The sequence below is a fragment of the Lithobates pipiens genome, unplaced genomic scaffold (assembly GCF_037356315.1).
Source record: "Lithobates pipiens isolate NorthernLeopardFrog02 unplaced genomic scaffold, aLitPip1_a1.2 Scaffold_30, whole genome shotgun sequence".
In the NCBI taxonomy this organism is placed as follows: Eukaryota; Metazoa; Chordata; class Amphibia; order Anura; family Ranidae; genus Lithobates; species Lithobates pipiens.
In genome coordinates, this window is record NW_027507791.1 from 107615194 (window position 1) to 107639591 (window position 24398).

The following is a 24398-nucleotide window of genomic DNA, read 5'->3' on the forward strand; positions in this document are numbered from 1 at the left end:
CACGGTATTTGCGCAGCAATTTTTCGAATGCTTTTTTTTGGAAAAAAAACAGTTTTGTGCTTAAAAAAAACAAAAAACACAGTAAAGTTAGCCCAATTTTAGTATAATGTGAAAGATGAAGTTACGCTGAGTAAATAGATGCCTAACATGTCACTCTGCAAAATTGCACACGCTCGTGGAATGGCGCCAAAAGTCGCTACTTAAAAATCCCCATAGGCGACGATTTAAATATTTTTTTAATGGATTTGAGTTACAGAGGAGGTCTAGGGCTATAATTATTGCTCTCGCTCTAACGTTCACAGCAATACCTCACATGTGTGGTTTGAACACCATTTTCATATGTGGGCAGGACTTACGTATGCGTTCGCTTCTGCATGCGAGCACATGGGGACAGGGGCGCTTTAAAAAAAAAAAATTTTATTGTTCATTTTACTTTATTTATTTTAGTTTGACATTTTTTTCCCCAAAAATTAATTTTTTGATCACTTTTATTCCTATTGCAAGGAATGTAAACATCCCTTGTAATAGGAATATGGCATGACAGGTCCTCTTTACAATGAGATATGGGGTCAATAAGATCCTGCATCTCACCTCTAAGCTGGGAAGCCTGAAAAAAAATAAAAATAAAGATTCTGGCTTTGATCGTATTGGCGAGTCAGTAGAAGCACCGGAGGGCGGTGGGAGGGGGGGGGGTGTCTATGGCTGGGTATTGCAGGGTATCACTGACTATGGCTGGGTATGGCTGGGTATCTCCGAGTATGGCTGGGTATCTCCGAGTATGGCTGGGTATCTCAGAGTATGGCGTTGCAGAGTATTGCGTTGCAGAGCATTGCAGAGTGTTGCAGGGTATTGGCGGGTGTTGCAGAGCATTGCAGAGTGTTGCAGGGTATTGGCGGGTGTTGCAGAGCATTGCAGAGTATTGGCGGGTGTTGCAGAGCATTGCAGAGTGTTGCAGAGTATTGGCGGGTGTTGCAGAGCATTGCAGAGTGTTGCAGGGTATTTGCGGGTGTTGCAGAGCATTGCAGAGTGTTACAGGGTATTGCAGAGTGTTGCAGGGTATTGGCGGGTGTTGCAGAGCATTGCAGAGTGTTGCAGGGTATTGGCGGGTGTTGCAGAGCATTGCAGAGTGTTGCAGGGTATTGGCGGGTGTTGCAGAGCATTGCAGAGTGTTGCAGGGTATTGACGGGTGTTGCAGAGCATTGCAGAGTGTTGCAGGGTATTGGCGGGTGTTGCAGAGCATTGCAGAGTGTTGCAGGGTATTGCAGAGTGTTGCAGGGTATTGTCGGGTGTTGCAGAGCATTGCAGAGTGTTGCAGGGTATTGGCGGGTGTTGCAGAGCATTGCAGAGTGTTGCAGGGTATTGGTGGGTGTTGCAGAGTGTTGCAGGGTATTGCAGAGTGTTGCAGGGTATTGCAGAGTGTTGCGGGGTATTGCAGAGTGTTGCAGGGTATTGCAGAGTATTGCAGAGTAATGGCAGGAAATTGAGGGGTTAATTTTCGGTGAGCAGCGATGTGGGCACTGCAGATGCAGCCCACAGCGCTGCTGACACCGATCTCTTCCCCCTCCGTTGTACCGATCGGTTTGTTTTCAAGTGATCACTCCGTCATTTGACGGAGCGATCACGTGGTAAACGGCCGCGATGAGCGTGATCCGATTTACCGTGATCCGTGATGATCCACAGGATGATCCACAGGACCCGGCGGTCACGGATGCTCTCGAGTGCGCGCCCCAGGGGGTGCGCGAGAGCGGAATTCTGGGAGGACGTCATATGACGGCCTCCCAGAGTTAAACAACCGACCTGTAGCCGTCATTCGGCTATGGGCCGGTTGTTAAGTGGTTAGAATTAGGTTGTGATATTGAAATGATCATTTGTGTATTAATTTCTAATATGAGTTTAACAACTTTATTATTAATATAGATATATTGAAACTGGTTTAGACAACCTTTGGTTGGAAATTAAATCCAAGTTAATGGGGACATTTGTAATGCATGGGATTCGTTTAAATTAAGATAACAATTTTGTAATTTTACATTTATACAATAAGCCCTTATTGAGAGAAAAAAAAAAGATTAAGGTGAGGTTGTTAATTGGAATACAGCTGCCATAATATTTAATCACTTAAGCCCTGGACCATTTTGCTGGCCAAAGACCAGAGCACTTTTTGCTATTTTGCACTGTGTCACTTTAACTGACAATTGCGTGGTCATGCGACGTGGCTCCCAATCAAAATTGACATCCTTTTTTTCACACAAATAGAGCTTTCTTTTGGTGGTACTTGATCACCCCTGCGGTTCTTATTTTTTGTAATATAACAAAAAAATAGTGACAATTTTGGAAAAAGCACATTATTTTTTACATTTTGCTATAATAAATATCCCCCAAAAATATCTAAAAAATATTATTTTCCCTCAGTTTAGGCCGATACGTATTCTAAATAAAAAAAAACCACAATAAGTGTTTACTGATTGGTTTGCGCAAAATGTATGGCGTTTACAAAATAGGGGATAGTTTTATTTGTATTAATCTTTTTTTATTAGTAATGGCGGCGATCAGCGATTTTTATTGTGACTGCGACATTATGGCAGACACATCTGACATTTTTGACACATTTTTGGGACCATTGTCATTTATACAGCAATCAGTGCTATGCAAATGCACTGATTTCTGTATAAATGACACTGACAGTGAAGGGGTTAACCCCTAGGGGCAGTGTAGGGGTTAAGTATGTCCTGGGGAGTGATTCAAACCGTGGGGGGCATGGCTACATGTGGCACATCACTGATCTCTGCTCCCGATCACAGGGAGCAGAGATCAGTGACACTGTCACTAAGCAGAATGGGGAGATGCTTGTTTACATTAGCATCTCCCCATTCTTCCTCTCCATGAAAGACGATCATGGGTATCCCCATGGACATCGACTCCGCAGGACCCACGACTGACTCACGGAGCTTGCTGCGGCGTGCGCACGCACGCAGGCCACCTCTTAAAGGGCAACGTACAGGTACGTTAGTTTGCCTGTATGAGCCCTTCTGCCGACATATATCGGAAGTCGGCAAGCAGTTAACAAAGCCACGATGGATGGAATACATAAGATGTTTTTCTACAAAGATGAAAACTAAAGGTCTGATAATAAATTTATGTGTGGTCCATGATGTGAGAGTAATAATAAATAAAATTTAAATATAACAGACCCATCAAATCAAGTCCACACACCCTGTTAGGATAGATGGCACCTGCAGCCAGTTGTTTTATAGTTTATGTGGCTGAGAGCTTTCTGGTCCATCATACACAAGGATTGTTGGATCTTTTGTTATTATTTATTTTTATTTTTGAAATCCAAAGCAGAATGTGTGGATTGTGAAATGATGTGCCCCTTTTCCTTGTAAGTGCAGTGGTATAAGCAGAAGGATATTTTGGATTTATGGACATCTCTGCATAAACGCAGGGTATTGTTATCATTTATTATAATATTGCCAGGAAAAAGTTGTCTTTTTGAAGCATGTAACCGGAGTTCTTAAGCCGCGTACACACGTAGCCGTCTGTCCAACGTACTTAGTCTGGCGGACTTCCCGCCAGACTGTCCGTCGGACTTTCCGAACGTGCTACTTGCCCACACACGGCACTTTTTCAGCGGACTAATACGGCGTACTAAGTCCGCCGTACTATCCGCCCTACTTTTGAAATGAACGGACTCGCCCACACACGCGGAGGAAAGTCCGCTCATTTCGAGCGCGTCTCCAGGTAGGCGGGGCCCGCGAAGGATACGTCGCTGGCCCCGCCGCCTGGTATGGACTTAAAGGGGAACCCCAACGCTGGAAAAAAACGGCGTGGGGGTCCCCCCAGGTCCACATCAGACCCTTGTCCGAGCACGCTACGGAAAGGGGGGACAAGCGAGCGCCCCCCCCCCTCCTGAGCCGTACCAGGCCACGTGCCCTCAACATGGGGGGTGCCTTGGGGAAGGGGGGGCCGCGCCCCCTTACGATGTCACAGTCCCGGAGGATGCTGAGACTGTCGCCATGTGACATCAACCCATGTGACATCAACCGAAGACCCCGCCCCTTGTCCCTATATAAGTCGCCGCGTGCCCGGTCCCCGTCATTGTGAGCGGAGGACTCGGCGAGGCAACAACTGAAGAAGAAGAAGAAGAGAAGAACAAAAGAACGGAAGGCGGCGGTGGTGACAGAAGACCGGGCCACCGCCTGTAAAAGAGCTATAAGAAGGTGCAGTGGCCCGGCAGAAGAACCGAAGAGGGGGACAAGACCCCCGAAGTCGGAAAAAGAGGCCGGCGGCGAGGAAGAAAGCCGGGCTCCTGCGCTAGCAAAAGAGCTACAAGAAGATAGCGGAGGAGTGCGGCGAGAAGACCCCCGAAGACGGAAGACCCCCGGAGCTGTGCAATAAACTATTTTATCTTGTGTGTTGTGTTTTTTTTGTACTTTATTTTACAGGTGAATGGGTAGGGGTACATTCCCCCATACTCATTCACATAGGGTGGGGGGCCGGTATCCAGGGGCCCCCTTATTAAAGGGGGCTCCCGGATTCCGATAAGCCCCCCGCCCACAGACCCCGACAACCAACGGCCAGGGTTGTGGGGAAGAGGCCCTTGTCCTCATCAACATGGGGACAAGGTGCTCTGGGGTGGGGTGGCCGCGCCGCCCCCCCCTTCCCCAAGGCACCCCCCATGTTGAGGGCACGCGGCCTGGTACAGCTCAGGAGGGGGGGCGCTCGCTCATCCCCCCTTTCCTGGCCGGGCGGGTAGCGTGCTCGGACAAGGGTCTGATGTGGACCTGGGGGGACCCCCACGCTGATTTTTTTCGGCGTTGGGGTTCCCCTTTAAGTCCATACCAGGCGGCGGGGCCAGCGACGTCTCCTTCGCGGGCCCTGCCTACCTGGAGACCCACTCAAAATGAGCGGACTTTTCTCCGGGAGGGAAAAGTCCGCTCATTTCAAAAGTACGGCGGACTGGCATACACACGGCCGGATTGTCCGCCGAAATGCGAGTCCGGCGGGAAGATTGGAGTGCAAAACTACTTTCTAAGTACGCCGTACTTTTGGGTCAAAAAAGTATGCCGGAGGCAACACACGGGGGGATTGTCCGGCGGACTTGAGTTTGCCGGACTTTTCCACCCGCTTGTTTGATCGTGTGTATGCGGCATTACACAAACAGCATGATAGAAAACAATCCATTGTTATATTTATGCAAGCTGGACCCACTTGAGCGACAGACACTTGATGTCGGAAGGCCCAAGATGTTCCAATTGCCCTGGTGGAGTGGGCCGTGACCGGAAAAGGGGGCACCTGCCCCATCAAGGCGTTGGCCTGTACTACAATCTGTCTGATTCATCTGGAAATGGTGGCCGACGAGATCACCATGCCTTTTTTCAGACCGGCCACCAAAACAAACAAGGAGTCTGACTTCCGAAAGGGAGCCGTGGCAGACAAATACACCCTCAGAGCCCGGACCTCATCCAAGGAATGGAGGGCCACCTCCTTAGGATATGATGGTTTAGGACACAGAGATGGTAACACAATGTCTTCATTGATGTGGAATGCCGAAACCACCTTTGGCAGAAAAGAAGGTTGCGGACGCAACACCACCTTATCCTTGTGGATAACCAGATAGGGCAACTTGCAAGACAAGGCCACCAGTTCCGAAACCCTCCTGGCCAATGTAATGGCCACTAGAAAGACAACTTTCTGGGAAAGGGTCAACAGTGGGATCTCTCTGATATTGTCAAATGGCGGTTTCTGAAGCACCGATAACACCAGGTTCAGATCCTACGAGGGTAACGGTGGGCTCACCGGAGGAACAACATGTCGGACCCCTAGAACAAAAGTGCTCACTAGAAAGTGAGATGCCAGTGGTCACTGAAAAAAGACAGCCAAAGCTGATATTTGTCCTTTAATGGTGCTTAAAGCCAATTTCTGGTCTACTCCCTGCTGTAAAAACGGATATAGAATAGGAGCGCAGACGCCAACCTTTCTCCTTACACATGGAGATGTAGGCCTTCTAGGTATGATGATATATCTTCCAAGAAGAAGATATCCGTGCTCTCAACATAGTTGGAATCACTGAGTCTAAAAGACCCCAGTTCCTCAACATCTGTCTCTCAATAGCCATGCCGTTTAAACCAGTGATGGTAAAGCAGGATGGAGAATTGGACCTTGAGACAGCAGGTCCTCTCGTAACGGCAGTCGCCATGGGGCGTCCGCCACCAGGTGCACTAAGTCTGTGTACCAGGGATGCTGGGGCCAATCTGGGGCAATCAGTATTACTGGAATCCCCTCGGCCTCCACTCTGTGGAGCAGCCGTGGTAACAGCTTCAGCGGTGGAAAGGCATAGATGAGCTTGTACTGATCCCACGGAGCCAACAGCGTGTCTGATGCGTCTGCCCAAGGATCTCTTGTCCTGGATACGAATTTCGGCACCCTCCGATTGAGACGGGAGGCCAGAAGATCCACGTCTGGTGTGTCCCATCGCAGGCACAGTAGCCTAAACACCTCCGGATGCAACTCCCATTCTCCTGGGTCCAGCATCTGGCAACTTAGGTAATCCTCCTGCCAGTTCTCCACTCCCGGGATGTAAATGGCCGATAGGGCCAGTACATGTTGCTCTGCCCACTGAAGGATGTGAGCGACCTCCTGTGCGGCGGCCGAGCTTCTTGTTCCTCCTTGGTGATTGACATATGCCACTGCCCTGGTGTTGTCTGACTGGATCCTGATCGGACGCCCTCGAAGTCTTATCGACCATATGGAGAGGCGTAGCCTGATCTCTCTCAGCTCAAGCACATTGATAGGCAGCTTGGATTCCTCCCTGGATCGACTGAACTCCCATTACTCCACCCCAGCCAATTAAGCTATTAAGTTAGCTTCCTTTGTGATCACTGTCCAATGTAGTGGTAGGGACCTCAGCCACCAGAGCAGGGAGTCCCTGACTGACTGGCTCACCTGAATCTGACGATCATCCAGCGATAACAGAGATTTGTCCCATTTCGTCAAGATCTCCTTCTACAAAACTCTTGTGTGAAACTGGGCATACAGTACTGCCTCGATGGAGGCCACCATGAGTCCCAGGACTCGCATGCAGAAGCGTAGCGATGCCCACCTGCGGTTCATCAGCAGTTTTACCACGGCTCTGAGAGTTCGCAGCTTGTCTGAAGGGAGATAGACTCTCGCTTCCATGGAGTCCAGTAGTAAGCCTAGGTACTCCAAACGCTGAGTCGGTACAATCACCAAGTTTTTTTAGGTTTAACAGACACCCAAATTCCTGTAGGGTCTGCATGGTGATCGCCACATCCTCCTCTAACTATGAGGCAGAAGATGTTCTCAGGAGGAGATCGTCTAGGTAACCCACGATCAAGATCCCACATTGTCGCAGGAACGCCAAAACAGGAGCCAATACCTTGGTAAAGACCCAGGGGGGCTGATGCCAAGCCAAAGGGGAGAGCCACAAACTGGTAGTGGGCTTCCCCAGCTGCAAATCGCAGAAATTTCTGATTCCGAAGGCATATGGGTATGTGCAGGTGCGCATCCTGGATGTCCAAAGACGCCAGGGAGTCCTTGGTGGAGTGCAGCTAATACTGAGGGAATTGATTTCATTCTGAACCTCTGTACTTTTACAAGGTAATTGAGGGCCTTTAGGTTCAAAATTGGACGTACCCCTTCCTTTTTGGGGACTACAAACAGATTTGAGTAGAACCCCTGGAAATGTTCTCACTCTGGAACAGGTACTATCACCCCATGACTCAGCAGGTCCCTTACCGCCCCCAATAAGGCCTCCCGGCGAGCCGGGAGTAAGGGTATGCTGGAGGAGAAGAATCTGTGTTGTGACCAAGAGAGGAACTTTATCTTGTAGCCGGAGGAAATCAGATCGCAGACCCATTGGTCAGATAGCCAAGAGGCCCACATGGCTGCAAACTCCCGAATGTGACCCCCCACCCGTGTTTCAGGCGAGGCAAACCTGCATGCAGTAGCACTTTTGCTCGCAGGCTTGTTAGGCTTGCGGTTCCAGGGACGCTTTTGTCCTTCAGAGGTCGTCCTGTAGGGCTGGGGACATTTAGCCGAAGGCCCGGGTGAACGAAAAAGCTATTATTGAGTGGAAAAAGAGGGCCTTTGCCTACGGCATGGCTCCTTAGCCTTCCTGGCCTGTGGGAGTAGTGTACTCTTACCACCTGTGGCATTTTTAATAATGTCATCTAATGAGGCTCCAAAGAGCCACTCGCCAAGGAAGGGTAGATCCGTCAAGGCTTTTTTAGATGCCTGGTCAGCCGACCAGCATTTTAGCCAAATCAGGCGCCTCAGCACCACTGCTGATACTGAAGCCCTGGATAGCAGAGGAAGAGTATCCAGGGCCACGCCACAAACGTACTTAAGGCCTTGCACTAACTGGTCTGCTAGTTCCACGCAGGCAGGAGAAGCCTGTTGCTCCCCCAATTCCCTTCAAAAAGTTCTGCCCACTCAGTAAGTGTGTGTGACACAAGTGAGGATTGCCAGTACTGGTCGCATTGCTGACCCCACAACCGTAAACAAGGAACGAACCACTGCCTCGCCCTTCCTGTCCGTGGGGTCCTTAAAGGCAGGAGTCCCTTCTACCGGGATTGTGGTTACTTTGTTTAACCTGGATACTGGGGGGTCCACGACCGGAGGAGCTGAGCATTTTTTGAGAAGGCTCTCCTCGAAGGGGTAGCGCACCACCATATGTTTGGGGACCGAAAAGGTCTGTTGCGGTCGACCCCATTCCTTTTATATGAACTTATTGAAATAAGTCAGATACGGAAACACCTTAGGTGTTTGGCTTAAGGGACCCAAAAGGGACTGCTACATCAGCAGAAGGATCTGCTGGCTCCTGAATTTTCAGGGTATCATGCACAGCTGTGATAAGTGCTCCAACAAGCCCAGACGGGGAATCATCCTCATTGTCCGAACGGTCCTGGTCAGCGTCGTCTGAAGCGACAGAACAACGGTCACCAGCCTCAGCAGGACCCAAGTCTGTGTCAGAGCTCTCCCCTGAGGACGGGGGGGCAGGGGCCGTTTTTTTACCACCTTTGCGCCCACACACCGCCTCCATCTTCACAACGAACGAATTAAGGACTGCCAACATAGCGTCCAGAGGCACTGCACTGTCTGCAGATGAACCTGTTGCAATTGCCTGGATTTCGAGGGAAGAAACACCAGTTTCTGAAGCCATGCTGACCCTACCCTGTCTGCCACCTGTTGGGGACTTAGGACAGTGATGGTCCCACCCTCCTAACTGCTGCAGACTGAGGGGCCCCTACCACAGGACTCACCACCTTGACCGAGTTCTGCGCCATCCAGATAGGCGTGCCTGTGTCCTGTGTCAGATCCCAGATACATAAGAGACAAAACCGCGCTGTGCTGAGCTCCTCTGTATAGTGCTGAAGCTGAAAAACGTGTTCAGGCTTCAACAAAATGGCCGCCGAGCGTCCAGTATAAAGGACATAATCACAGGGGATATTGTCGCCGGACTACAGTAAAATGGAGACCGAGCATGCTGCTCCCTGGTCACACCAAAAATGGGCGCCGAACACTGTATGCAATGAAGAACAGTGAAAAAACAGGCAGAGAAATGGCGGTAAACAGCGCTACAGTGATTAGCAGACACAGCCTCCAGACACCTCAGGGGAGAGACCTACAGACATCCAGGGCACAGCTACCCAGTGCAGTCCCCAACCCAGGTGAGAGCCCCCCTCCGGGGAGCCCCTGTCTATGGCACACACACCACTCAGCAGCCCATGCAGCATCCCCCACAGGGAAGGGGGGAGGGAAGATAGGGACAGGGAGAGAAGAGAGGGGAGGTGAGGGACCCCCGAATTGACCTCCCAGAGAATGCCCAGCTGCTCAGCCCCACCGAGGCAGGAAGAGCTGTACTTACCAGTCCTGAAGAGCTGGGAGACATTCCATCACAGACTCAGTCTCCGATCAGTATAGGGTGGCTGCTGACCTGGCACACTGTGACGCAGACATCAGTAGCCCGGTCATATGTGTGCCCCGGGGCATTACGCCCACCAGCTACCCCTGGAGCTGGGGGCATGTCGTGGCCGACCCAGCGAGGAGCTCTGGTCTGCACACGCTCGCTGGCCAGGCTGGGGAGACTACAAGGATTAGGGTATCCAGCCTGTCACCCAGCTGGCTGTTGATAGCAGATCACAGGATCTTTAATCTTGCACAAAAAGCAAACTTCTGCAGAATAATCCACGGACTGATGGGCCCACAGGGTTCCTTCTCCTTCACTAGGCAGAAAAAAACTGAGGCTGCAGTAGCAGGCTGGGGGGCTGATACCTAAGGGGTTGCCCCTTGGGTGGAACTAGAAAGTTCTAGTTTTATTATAACATATTAACATGTTATGCCTAGTCCTCCCCTAAAGGTGGCGTAACAACCCGATGGTATAAGAAAGGAGCTGTGTCAGTCGGTGAACGTAAGAGAAAGTAGAGTAAAAAACTAGAAAGCTTTTGCCTGAATGTTTTGTTATACTTTATCAAGCCCCTAAGGGGATGTTGGACTTTTTCCTTTTGGGATTTGGTTTGGGAGTGTGCTACTCACTTGCTTATATTTTGTCTCAGCAGCTGAAGTCCTCTATTTGGATCTCACAGAGAATGTTGATGATCTTTTAAGGTTTTTGACAAACTCATCTATGTGTTTTCTCCCAAATTCCAGATCCTAAAAGTTTGGAAGGATCTAAAACTAAAGCCAGGTGATTTGTGGATTGTTAAGAGGCATTTATATATAAGGAAAATGTTTGGAGACTAAATACAGCATCTATTTCATGTACAAGTTGTGCAAAAGTTGAAGGAAAAGTCACCTGGATCCACACCGGACACTGCAAAAATGACTAAGTTAAAGAAATCTCTGTGTTTGATTTGTTTCCCTCTTGCGACCACAGTCTAGGGTACTTTTTGATTGAATTACTTTAATTGTAAAGGATATATATATACATATATAATGTGATTTGAAAAGTAGTTTAGCCATGTTGAAGTCATATTTGTCTTTTGTACGTCTTCCATTTTTCTGTAGAATTGTCTGTGTTTACATTTACTGATAAGTCAGCATGCCAACAATTCAGCTCGAAGGCCACTCTGGCCACAGGAGTGTACAGCCAGTACTCTGTAAATATGTCTTATCAATCATTTGTTTTTCACAATGAAAAGTCATTTTTTAATGAAAAAAGCTGCTCAGCTATTATTTTCTCCACAATGGAGTTTTTGCCTCTTTGGCCAGGACTACTTCTACCTAAGCTTGTGGAGGTTCCAGGTTAAAGGTGATAGCAGGTATGGTTAGTGATCAAAATATTAATCAAAAGAGAGAAGACTGTAATGGAAATTTGGAAGCTCTGTATATAATTGTAATCTATTTTATATGTATTGCACACTGCCCTCACTGTGCACACGGCACTAATAATGTTTTCAGTACATGTTTTGCATTCATTTGAGTCTTGATTAGAATTAGCCTGCCTATGTAACGCCCCTTGTTACCATAAACGTACAATTGTAATATTAATGTGATACCTACATAATCATGTGTATAAAAACCTTCAATTGTGTCATAATAAAGCAGAACAGTTATTTGGAAAGATGCGAAATGTATCTTTTGTGTCTGTTCCCTACTGCAGTAGTTATTATTAATTTGGAACCACTAATCAATATGAGGATAGGAGTTGCATATCTATAAAATGTCCAGTAGTGAGACCTTATATATACATCTTTAGCTACCTCCAGAGAAGCTGAAATTAAAAGTTAATATATTTGTTATTGCTGCTGATTAATTGGAGTATCCAGTTACCCCAAACCCCTCTCCTGTTATATTATATATATTATTGAGAAATAAAATTTAAACAGACACCCTCTGGACTAAGAATTCATTTTCGGTATGCTTGGGTGACTGATGGCCTCTGTACTACTTAGAGCGCCTGTCTGTTCCCAGCGCCCCCCATCGGGGGTGAACTCTACAAAACAAATATAAATAAAACAAAGTATGTACTACAAATACATCGATATTGATTTCAACCTGCCTATAAAGAATATTGCTCATGACTTTATAGCTAAAACACCTGAATGAGTTCTGCTCTGGGTAAAATGCTGAAGGGCACAATGGATGCTTTCCTTTTCCTGCATATAAAGACCTGTCACATTGCATCACTGTCAAACCTACACACCGAGGTGTTTTCCTTACAGAATCCTCAGCCTGAAGCCTCCTCTACCCTAAAGATTTTCAACAGAGGCTGATATGAAGTCTCACACATAATGGTTAATATTAACAACAGCTTCTGAGCAAAAAGCAATTTAAAATTCTAGATAGTGTCAAACATTCCTGAACCAGCACTCAGACATTCAGAAATTACAATTCCGTCTGCTCCAAATCATCCAAATTATACAAGGCAAACAAGTTATTGACCTCAGTATTTACCTACAAATTGAATTTATGCAACTGCTTTAATCCAAACTGACCAGTCTAGTATCCCAAAGAAAAAAACGTTAGGAGTTGTAAAATTGATAGGTAAAGGAATGACATGCAATATTAACGCAATATCCTAGTGTACCCCATCAGGGCAGCCATCAGAAATTGTGGGGCACCTTACACAGCTCTAGGCCTGGGCATCCCTGAGCCTGGCCACCAACATTCCCCAGGGCCCGCCTTCTGTCCATCCCACCGAATCTGCCCACTAGCCAACCCACCAAGTCCTTCAGTGCCTCAGCCCCCTCTCACACTTGTACGCTCTCAGCTCCCCCTCACACCTATATGCTCTCAGCCCCCCCACACCTGTACGCCTAGAGGCGATTCAGTTCGCATTGTGCGCTATACAAGTATTTCATTCATTCATACGCTCTCAGCCCCCTCACACCTGTACGCTCTCAGCCCCCTCACACCTGTACGCTCTCAGCCCCCTCACACCTGTATGCTCTCAGCCCCCTCACACCTGTATGCTCTCAGCCCCCCTCACACCTGTACGTTCTTAGACCCCCTCACACCTGTACGCTCTCAGCCCCCCTCACACCTGTATGCTCTCAGCCCCCCTCACACCTGTATGCTCTCAGCCCCCTCACACATGTATGCTCTCAGCCCCCTCACACCTGTATGCTCTCAGCCCCCCTCACACCTGTACGTTCTTAGACCCCCTCACACCTGTACGCTCTCAGCCCCCCTCACACCTGTATGCTCTCAGCCCCCCCCCCCACACCTGTACACTCTCAGCCCTCCTCACACCTTTATGCTCTCAGCCCCCCTCACACCTGCCCGCTCTCAGCCCCCCTCACACCTGTACGCTCTCAGCTCCCCTCACACCTGTACGCTCTTAGACCCCCTCACATCTGTACGCTCTCAGCCCCCCTCACACCTGTATGCTCTCAGCCCCCCCACACTGTACACTCTCAGCCCCCCTCACACCTGTACACTCTCAGTCCCCTCACACCTGTACGCTCTCAGCCTCCTCACACCTGTAGGCTCTCAGCCCCCCTCACATCTGTACGCACTCAACCCCCTCTCACACCTGTACACTCTGAGCCCCCATCACACCTGTATGCTCTCAGCCCCCCCCCCACACCTGTATATTCTCAGCCCCCCAACACCTGTATGCTCTCAGCCCCCCTCACACCTGTACATTCTCAGCCCCCCTAACACCTGTATGCTCTCAGCCCCCTCACACCCCCCTCACACCTGTATGCTCTCAGCCCCCTCTCACACCTGTATGCTCTCAGCCCTCCTCACACCTGTACGCTCTCAGCCCCCTAACACACCTGTACGCTCTCAGCCCCCCTTACACCTGTACACTCTCAGCCCCCCTCACACCTGTACACTCTCAGCCCCCCTGACACCTGTACACTCTCAGCCCCCCTGACACCTGTACATTCTCAGCCCCTCAACACCTGTACGCTCTCAGACCCCCTCACACCCCCCCACACCTGTATGCTCTCAGCCCCCTCTCACACCTGTACGCTCTCAGCCACCCTCACACTTGTATGCTCTCAGCCCCCTCTCAAACCTGTATGCTCTCAGCCCCCTCTCATACCTGTACGCTCTCAGCCCCCTCACACCTGTACGCTCTCAGCCCCCTCACACCTGTACGCTCTCAGCCCCCCTCACATCTGTACGATCTCAGCCCCCCTCACACCTGTACATTCTCAGCCCCCCTAACACCTGTACTCTCTCAGCCCCCTCACACCCCCCACACTTGTATGCTCTCAGCCCCCCTCACACCTGTACGCTCTCAGTCCCCCTCACATGTGTATATGTATATGACACACACACAGGCATGTGCACACACACAGGCATGTACACACACAGGCATGTATACACACACACAGATGCATGTACACACACAAACAGGCATGTACACACACACACAAGCACACATATGCATGTACACACACACACACACACACACACACACACACAGGCATGTATACACACACACACAGGCATGTATACACACACACACACATGCTTGTACACTAACACACAGGCATGTACACACACACACACACACACACACACAGGCATGTACACACACACATAGGCATGCACACACACAAACACACACACAACCACCCCCCCTCCCTCCCTCACTTGTACAACAGCCCTTACTTGTAAGGTGGTCCTCCTAGTCCCAGCTCTTGTTTTCACATGTGACTGAGACACAGATAGGAGCTGCAGTCCCAGGACACAGTACAGGCACCTCACACGAGGGCTGCACATGCAGGAAATGGCCAGAGGGGGCAGCAAAGAGCCTGATGTGAACTCAATGACACAGAGCATCAGCTGCCGACTCACACACATACATTAGCATTCACAGAGTTCCTCTACACCTGACCCTGCCTGCTTACATCCCTGCCAGTTGGCCGGGCCCCAACCAAATGCTCGGGCCTGGCCAACCCATACACTTACAAGTGTATGGGTTGTACCCCCCTGATGGCAGCCATGTATGCCATGCATGGCAGCTTTTACTCTGCAACACTTGTTTTGACTAACATAGCTCCAGCCTAATATATACATTAAAAACAAAGCCTGCCCCCACAGAATCTTGTTCAATCACAACTTCCCACTAAATTATTTGTACTGGATTCCAGAAAAGAACTGGTATTTCTTATAGGTTAAAGCAATATTAAACCCAAAAGCAAACATTTATTATATTGTAGCTTATCAATTTTAGATGTGATGGCTGCATTTGTTTTCTTTTTTAGGCTTTCTTTTTTCAGTTTTTATCTGGCAACCCAACCAGTAAGTCCGTTGTTTTTCAAAAGAACAAGCTCTCTTGCAGATGTACAGTATCAGTTATGCCATGTACACACGGTCGGACTTTCAGGCAGAAAAAGTCAGACGGAATCATTTGTGTGGGCTTCAGCTGACTTTTTTTTTTAGAAAATTCTGATGGACCTAGAAATAGAACATATTTTAAATCTCCAACTGAATCAATTCCTATTGGGAAAACCATTGGTCTGTATGCTGTTTCGACGGACCAAATATGACGCAAGGCCACTATTGGCTACTGGCTATTGAACTTCCTTTTTCTAGTCCCGTCATACGCAGGGCCGTCTTTAAATTTGATTGGGCCCTGGGCAAGCATTTTCTTGGGGCCCCCCCCCTCCATTCTGAGACATACAAAAAATAGCAGGTAGACTCAAAATCAGTTTACTGCAGCAGATCACGCAGCGATTGCAATTGTTTGCCAGAGGTTACAGCTTATCCTTACTGCTCGCTGGCTGGTTGCTAGAGGTTACAACACATAATTTCTGCTTGCTGATTGATTGCTAAAGGTTAATGCACATCATTAGCACTTACTGATTGGCTGCTAGAGATTAAAGCAGATCACTACTGTTCGCTGATTGGTTGCTACAGGTTAATGCACATCATTACCTCTCACTGAGCAGTGGAGCAATCCTAAATAATTGAGCAAGTAAAGGGACACATTAATAGACATACTACAGGAGAGGTTCAGAGATTGGCGACATACTGCAGGAGGCAATCAGAGACTGGCGACATACTGCAGGAGACAATCAGAGACTGGGGACATACTACAGAAGACAATCAGAGACTGCGAACATACTGCAGAAGACAATCAGAGACTGCGAACATACTGCAGGATACAATCAGAGACTGCGGATATACTGCAGGAGACAATCAGAGACTGCGGACTTACTGCAGGAGACAATCAGAGACTGCGAACATACTGTAGGAGACAATCAGAGACTGCGGACATACTGCAGGAGACAATCAAAGACTGCGGACATACTGCAAGAGACAATAAGAGACTGCGGACATACTGTAGGAGACAATCAGAGACTGCGGACATACTACAGGAGACAATCAGAGACTGCGGACATATGGCAGGAGACAATCAGAGACTGCGGACATACGGCAGGAGACAATCAGAGACTGCGGACATACGGCAGGAGACAATCAGAGACTGCGGACATACTGTAGAAGACAATCAGAGACTGCGGACATACTACAGGAGACAATCAGAGACTGCGGACATACTACAGGAGACAATCAAAGACTGCGGACATACTGCAGGAGACAATCAGAGATTGCGGACATACTACAGGTGATGGTCAGAGAACTTTCAGCAACGCACAGCTTGACAGTTGAATAACACAGCTCAGGGTTTAAGCAGCCAGGCATTTTATGGGTGTAAGGACATACCTGGGCAGCCAAACTCACTACATACATTTAGAGGTATGTGGGCGGGGCTTCCACTCTCTGATCTCACTACAACAGCCGGGAGCTCCACTGATGCTTTGTAGGGGGGCCCCGTTACCCGTGAATTGGAGCCCCAATGAAGGTTTTGCAGAGTGCACAGAGGACACAGGAGATTGTATTCCCGCGCTAGCCAGCTGAGAGGGGGCGGGGCTGGGAGCTCCACTGGCGCTCTGACCCCGTCCCGTGCAGCCTGTATGCTTGGAACAGAGCGGTGTAGTGAGAGCCAGTGATCGCCCCCTCTATACTGGCTGGGGAATACAGAGGTCCAGGGGCGGGGCCGGGAGCTCCACTGACGCTCCCACTCCGATCACTGGCTCTCACTACAGCTGCTCTGTTCCAAGCATACAGGCTGCACGGGGGCGGGATCAGAGCATCAGTGGAGCTTCCGGCACCACCTCCTCTCAGCTGGCTAGCGCGGGAATACAGCATCCCGTGTCCTCTGTGCACTATGCAAAACCTTCATTGGGGCCCCAATTCACGGGGAGCAGTGCGGGCCCCCCTACAAACATTGGGCCCAGGGCAGGTGCCCCGTTTGCTCTGCGCTAAAGACAGCCCTGGTCATACGTGTTGTACGTCACCACGTTCTAAACCAGTGATGGCGAACCTTGGCACCCCAGATGTTTTGGAACTACATTTCTCATGATGCTCCACTACACTGCAGAGTGCATAAGCATCATGGGAAATGTAGTTCCAAAACATCTGGGGTGCCAAGGTTCGGCATCACTGTTCTAAACAATCAGACTTTGGTGTGATCGTGTGTAGTCAAGTCCGTTTCAGCGGAACGGCGTCAGAAAAAACGTCAGAGTTTATTCTGATGGAAAAACCCATTGTATGTGTATGTTGCATTACCTGGATGAGGCAAACCATTTAACACTGGCATGGGTGCTTACAATGATCAGCTTTTATTCATTTATGTAAAAGTTTTATCCCAAAAGGTCAAAACAACTGTAGTTGCTTATAAAGTTTTAGCTGGAGTTTTGGCTTCAATTTGTTAGTGTATTTAAATCTTCTAGTACATCTAAAACTCCCCCCCCCCCAGACTGACAATGCTGCTGTTCAAATGTGCCCCCTTTGTGCTCATCCATTAAAAGTGGTGACACTCTAATACAGTAGGTGCGTTCCTTGCCAAATCACCAGGTTAAAACAGAGGGGAACTATTTATTAGTAAGCTGCTATATATTACATTTGTGATTTGGGCTTTAATACCACTTTAAGTGATCTGAAAGTTACTCTAAATTGTAAATTATAACCTCCAGATTTTTCTTGTATGTATAGCTAGCAGATTTTGCACTGAACAGGGAAACCCTTACATGGGCAGTTTTAAGAAGACTGTAATATAAAGACTGCAAGAAAATTAAGGAGCGCCTCTTTATCACTAATGCCGCGTACACACGTAGCCAACTATCCGGCGGACCGCGTGCCCTCAACATGGGGGTGCCTTGAGAAAGGGGGGGCCACGCGCCCCCCCACCCCAAAGCACCTTGTCCCCATGTTCATGAGGACAAGGACCTCTTCCCGACAACCCTGGCCATTGGTTGTCGGGGTCTGTGGGCGACAGAGGCTAGCAGAAGAGCTAGCAGAAGAGAGCGGAGGAGTCTGGCGAGAAGACCCCTGAAGACGGAAGACCCCCGGAGCTGTGCAATAAACTATTTTAACCCTTGTGTGTTGTGTTTTTTTTTACTTTTTTTTACAGGTGAATGGGTAGGGGTACATTGTACCCCATACTCATTCACATAGGGTGGGGGGCCGGTATCCGGGGGCCCCCTTATTAAAGGGGGCTCCCGGGTTCCGATAAGCCCCCCGCCCGCAGACCCCAACAACCAACGGTCAGGGTTGTCGGGAAGAGGCCCTTGTCCTCATCAACATGGGGACAAGGTGCTTTGGGGTGGGGGGGCTGCTCGCTCGTCCCCACCCCCTTTCCTGGCCGGCAGGGTAGTGTGCTCGGACAAGGGTCTGGTGTGGACCTAGGGGGGACCCCCACGCCAATTTTTCGGCGTTAGGGTTCCCCTTTAAGTCCATACCATGACAGAACTTGGCTATGTTAACTGGCTGCTCAGACACTCAGCTCTGTCACATGTAGGCTGGGATAAAGTCTCCTGCCCTGTGTAAGCATAATAATAACCATTATGTTATGTAAATTAAGCAAACCTAAAGTTATTGTAAATAGCTTCATGCTATTTTGTTTCGTTTTTTTCTGATACATACTGTAAATAAATGAGTAACATAAAATTATTATTTTCCTTGATATTCTGGTTTCTGCAAAATCCCCATTATGATCAAGTCCTGAAGAATATGTGTTGTGCTGTGTACACACGATCAGATTATCCGGCGGACTTAGTCTGGCGGACAAACCACCGGAAAGTCCGCCGGACTTTCCGAACGAGTGGAACTGCCCACACACAACCGGACTATGGCGGACTATGGCGGGAGTCCACCGGACTTTTGAAACGAATGGACTTGCCCACACACGGAGAAAAGTCTGTTCATTTTGAACGCGGCTCCAGGTAGCCGGGACTAGCAGAGGAAGTCAATGTCACCGCCTTCGACGGCAAGATTGACACGTCTCTGGCCTGTCATCTGGTATGAACTTAAAGGGGAAGCCCTACGCCAAAAAAAATGGCGTGGGCCCCCCCAGGGTCCATATAAGACCCTTATCCGAGCATGCAACTCGGCCGATCAGGAAAGGGGGTGGGGACGAGTGAGCACCCCCCCTCCTGAGCCGTACCAGGCTGCGTGCCTTCAACATGGGGGGGTGCTTTGGGGAAGGGGGGGCCCTGCGGCTCCCCTACCCCAAAGCACCTTGTCCCCATGTTGATGAGGACAAGGGCCTCTTCCCAACAACCCCGTTGGTTGTCGGGGTCTGCGGGCGGGGGGCTTATCAGCATCCGGGAGCCCCCTTTAATAAGGGGGTCCCCAGATACCGGCCCCCCACCCTATGTGAATGAGTATGGGGTACAATGTACCCCTACCCATTCACCTGGTGAAAAAAATTTAAATAAAACACAACACAAGGTTTTAAAATCATTTATTGCACAGCTCCAGGGGTCTTCCTCCGTCTTGGGGGGTCTTCTCGCCAGACTCCTCCACGATCTTCTGCTCTTTTGCTAGCTCTTTTACTAGTGGAGGAGCCCAGCTTTCTTGTTCGTCACTGTCTGGGGGTCTTCTTGTCCACTGGTTCTTCTTGCTGGGCCTCCGCTTTCTTCCTATAGCTCTTTTACTAGCGGTGGCCCGGATTTCTGTCGCTACCGCCGCCTCTTCTTCCGACTTCGGGGGTCTGGTCCCCCTCTTCGGTTCTTCTTGCCAGGCCTCGGCTTTCTTCTTCCAGCTCTTTTACTAGCGGTGGCCCAGTCTTCTGTCGCTGCTGTCGCCGCTGTCGCCGCCTTCTCTTCTTCTCTTCTTCTTGTCCTTCTCTTCTTCTTCTTCCTTGAGATGTTGACTCAACGCTGTCTCTGGTTGCAATGACAGGGACGTGTTGCGTGGCGACTTATATAGGGACAATGGGCGGGGTCAACGGGGGATGTCCTCACCCATTATGATGTCACAGTCCCAGAGGATGCTGGGACTGTGACATCATAATGGGCGGGGACATCACCCGGTGACCCATTGTCACTATATATGTTGTCGTGCAACACGTCCCTGTCATTGTGGCCAGAGACAGCGTCGAGTCAACATCTCAAGGAAGAAGAAGAAGAGAAGAAAGCGGAGGCCCGGCAAGAAGAACCGAAGAGGGGGATAAGACCCCCGAAGTCGGAAGAAGACCCCCGGACAGCGATGAGGAAGAAAGCCGGACTCTGCAGTTAGTAAAAGAGCTAGCAAAAGAGCAGGAAATAGTGGAGGAGTCCAGCGAGAAGACCCCCAAGACGGAAGAAGACCCCCGGAGCTGTGCAATAAATTATTTTAAAGCCTTGTGTTGTGTTTTATTTAAAAAAAATTTCACCAGGTGAATGGGTAGGGGTACATTGTACCCCATACTCATTCACATAGGGTGGGGGGACGGTATCTGGGGGTCCCCTTATTAAAGGGGGCTTCCATATTCCGATAAACCCCCTGCCCGCAGACCCTGACAACCAACGCCCAGGGTTGGCGGGAAGAGGCCCTTGTAGTCATTAACATGGGGACAAGGTGCTTTGGGGTGGGGGGGCCGCAGGGCCCCCTTCTCCAGAGCACCCCCCCATGTTGAGGGCACCCAGACTGGTAAGGCTCAGGAGGGGGGTGCTCACTGGTCCCCACTCCCTTTCCTGACCGGCCAGGTTGCGTGCTCGGATAATTGTCTTATATGGACCTTTGGGGGGAACCCACGCCGTTTTTTTGGTGTAGGGCTTCCCCTTTAAGTTCATACCAGGTGACGGGGCCAGCGACGTGTCAATCTCCCCGTCTACCTAGAACCACGTTCAAAATGAATGGACTTTTCTCCGTGTGCGGGAAAGTCCGTTCATTTAAAAAATCCGGCAGACTAGCACACAGACGGCCGGATTGTCCGCCAGACTCGCAGTCCGACGGACAATTTTTGAGTCAAAACTACCTTCTAAGTCTGCTGGAATTTTGGGATAAAAAGTCCGCCGGAGCCCACACACTGGCGGATTGTCCGCCAGACCAAGTCCGCTGGATAGTCTGATCGTGTGTACGTGGCATTAGAAGATTTCCCAGATCAAGCCAAAAAGGAAATCTTACCTATATATGCTGTAGACACAGAAAAGGATCTTATATATACTGCAAACACAGAAGAAGACATGTGAAAGCTCATCGTGTGAAGACATCTTTCACATATATTCATACATACATTATAAATGCTCCTCTGACAAACTTTTATAGTTAAAGTTCCCAGTTAGGTGATAAATATTAAGAATATAGAAGAGGAGAACCCATGATTAAAGCAACACGTATTGACATACTACCCAAACCATAAAAACTGAAACCAGCCACTATGAACTAAAGAGAAACACTGCATTTTTTACCTTTTCAGCTAGTGTCTTAAAGGGTCTCATCAGAGGGTGGGATTTTGTATTTTCATCAAGAGTCGTTCCATACTTCCATCCACTGTGTAGCTAAAGAAACACACAAAAAAAAAGTACATTTTATCAACTATGTGTTTTACAAATACACATAGGACAAGCAATATCATCAAAATAAGGATTTTATACTTACCTGTAAAATCCTTCCTATGGAGTACAGTAAAAGACATAGGCTCCCTTAAAATTATATGCTGCCAACTTCATGTGAAGACACTGGCAAAAATAGTTGTTAGGACAACAGAAAACAACTCCTCGCTCCTAGCAATCCTCCATTTTTTCGAAAAAAGACAGGGGACAATACCAGGAAAAAAGGGGAGGATTGTCTATGTTGTATACTGTACTCCAAGGACTTTTCAGGAAAGTCAAAAATCCTTTTTTTCTATGCAGTGTACACTTTGCACAGTACAGAAAATTGGCTTCTTTAAATAATGACAATGGGATATTGTCAAGCAATGCAACTGAGGGGTGAGAAAGATAGCAAAACAAAGAGAACCCAGTTCTTACTTCAACAAGTTGTTTGAAGCACCTTACAGCTAAAAACTGCATCAGCAAGGGCATGAACATCCACCTGTTTAAAATTCACAAGGTATGCCTGAACGGAAGACCAAGTGGTAGCCATACAAATCTTAAAAAAAGACTCTTGGTGTATGGCGAGAAATAAACTGAATGTGTTGAATGAGCCTTAAGAGCCTCCTACCTCTCAAGGTATAAGCCCTAGTGATAACCTGCCTAATCCACATCCACAGACAGTTGAGCCAGAAAGCCTGGAGGCAGGAGAAACAGAGAATCTGAAGTTCATATGGAAGCAGTGGCTGAGGGATTAAAACTCACGTTGCGCTTACTACATCTAATCAATGTAGTGAGAACTGCTTTGGATTAGGACAAAGAGAGGGCACAAATATCTAGTGATTATTACAGAAAAAGGAAACCATCTTAGGGAGAAATGAGGCCTGGGTCCTCACAGGGAGGGGTTCCTTACATGATAAGGCTGCCAGTACCGAGAACCATGGGAATAGTTGGCCAAGAGAATATCCTGAATGGGATGAACATGGATGCTTCAGTAGAGCCCACATGACAAAACAAGGCAAAACAGGTTTATAAACAGAGGGAGTGATGCAAAATTAAAAGTCGTGGACTCGCACAAATCCTGCAGGGCCGCAGATTGTTGTAGGTAAAAGTCAGAAGTGCTCTGCCTCTATGCCAGCTGTTCTGCTGGGGTCTCATTGGGTTGTTCCTCCTCAGCAGAAAAGGCTATTAAATCCCCAGCAACTGGAATTGCTTAAAATACAGGGCACAGGTTGGCGGCACTTGGCCCACTTGCCAGCGATTCGACGGGGGACTTATATTCCATAACATTCATGGGTGCTGGGGAATACTGTTGAGCTTTGTCCCACAGTCTTTTATATGCTTGTTCCAGCTCCCATTATTGTGTAACTATAAAGTCCAAGTCACTTCTCAATCCGAGCTAACTGGGAAGCTCCAACTCCCTAAAATCTCTGATGTACTCCCATCTCCACTCCGTTGCATTACTGAAACATGGATCAACCTGAAGTCATAGCCTTCTATGGGATTGCTGTTCTTCAGCCACGGACACACTTGGTTAGCATACCATTTCAGCGCACCATTTTCATCTGGACCAACCTATTCAGCTCTGTCAGCCATTCCTCCCGAGGATTCCTAAGAATGGTATAAGCAAGTCCAACTGCAGCAAGTACAGTTTCATGGACTTAGGGATGACCCGTCCATAATAGTTTTGCTTCACTTGGAGAGCCTGCATCCAGAGCTCCCGGCGGATTGCGTCTCTCAATTCTAGGAAGTCCCAGGCAGAACCAGGCTCTCCGTACTGGGAGAACATCTCTTACATTCGCCACTGGTACTCTGCTTCTATGGCGACCGGCTCCTGGAACACTTCTTCAAAATCACTCAACACTGGGTCCTCGATGGTGGTCTGGACTGCCCTTAGGGAGGAGGCAGATTCCACCTCTGCCAACCAAATGTGATGGACCGCTTGGCATCCCGCTTGGGCGCTTTTGCCAAATAGTGCCTCCTGCCCTCCAAACTCTTCCAGCAGACCGAGGGCTAATGCCGGCCCTTTACCTCAAGCATCGTACACAGACAAGATGTTGAGGCAAAGTAAACAGTCCTAGGTGTTTAGTAGGGATGAGCTGAACACGCCCCGGTTCAGCTCGCACCAGAACATACCGAGCAGGAAAAAAATTCAGAAGAACACACGAACACCATTAAAGTCTATGGGACATAGATGAAAAATCAAAAGTGCTCTTTGTAAAGGCTTATATGCAAGTTATTGTCATAAAAAGTGTTTGGGAATGTATCAATGCAAAATGTATTTTTAAAAACTGCGCTTTTTCGGGAGCAGTGATTTTTTTAATGCTTAAAGTGAAACAATAAAAATTAAATATTCCTTTAAATATTGTGCATGGAGTGTGTCTATAGTATGACTGTAAAGTGGTGTATTTTTCCTGTGTTTAGAACAGTGCCACAGCAAAATGGCATTTCTAAAAGAAAAATTTTCATTCAAAACTGATTGTGGCTGTAATAAATTGTTGGGTCTTGGCAATATATATAAAACTCATTGAAAAAAAACTACATGGGGTGCCCCCCGAGTCCATTATCAGGCCCTTCAGGTCTGGTATGGATTTTAAGGGGAACCCTGTGCCA

At 48.6% G+C, this 24398-nt stretch overlaps 1 protein-coding gene across 8 annotated transcripts in view; it reads right to left on the reverse strand.

The window, feature by feature from the left end:
• Positions 1 to 24398, reverse strand: part of RYR3 (ryanodine receptor 3) — a 1008486-nt gene that overhangs the window by 402689 nt on the left and 581399 nt on the right. For all 8 annotated transcript variants that reach the window (XM_077464742.1, XM_077464741.1, XM_077464740.1 and 5 more), the window contains one exon: positions 21663 to 21752. In XM_077464742.1, coding sequence (XP_077320868.1) covers positions 21663 to 21752 — 90 coding nt within the window. The remainder of the gene's footprint in view (positions 1 to 21662; positions 21753 to 24398) is intronic.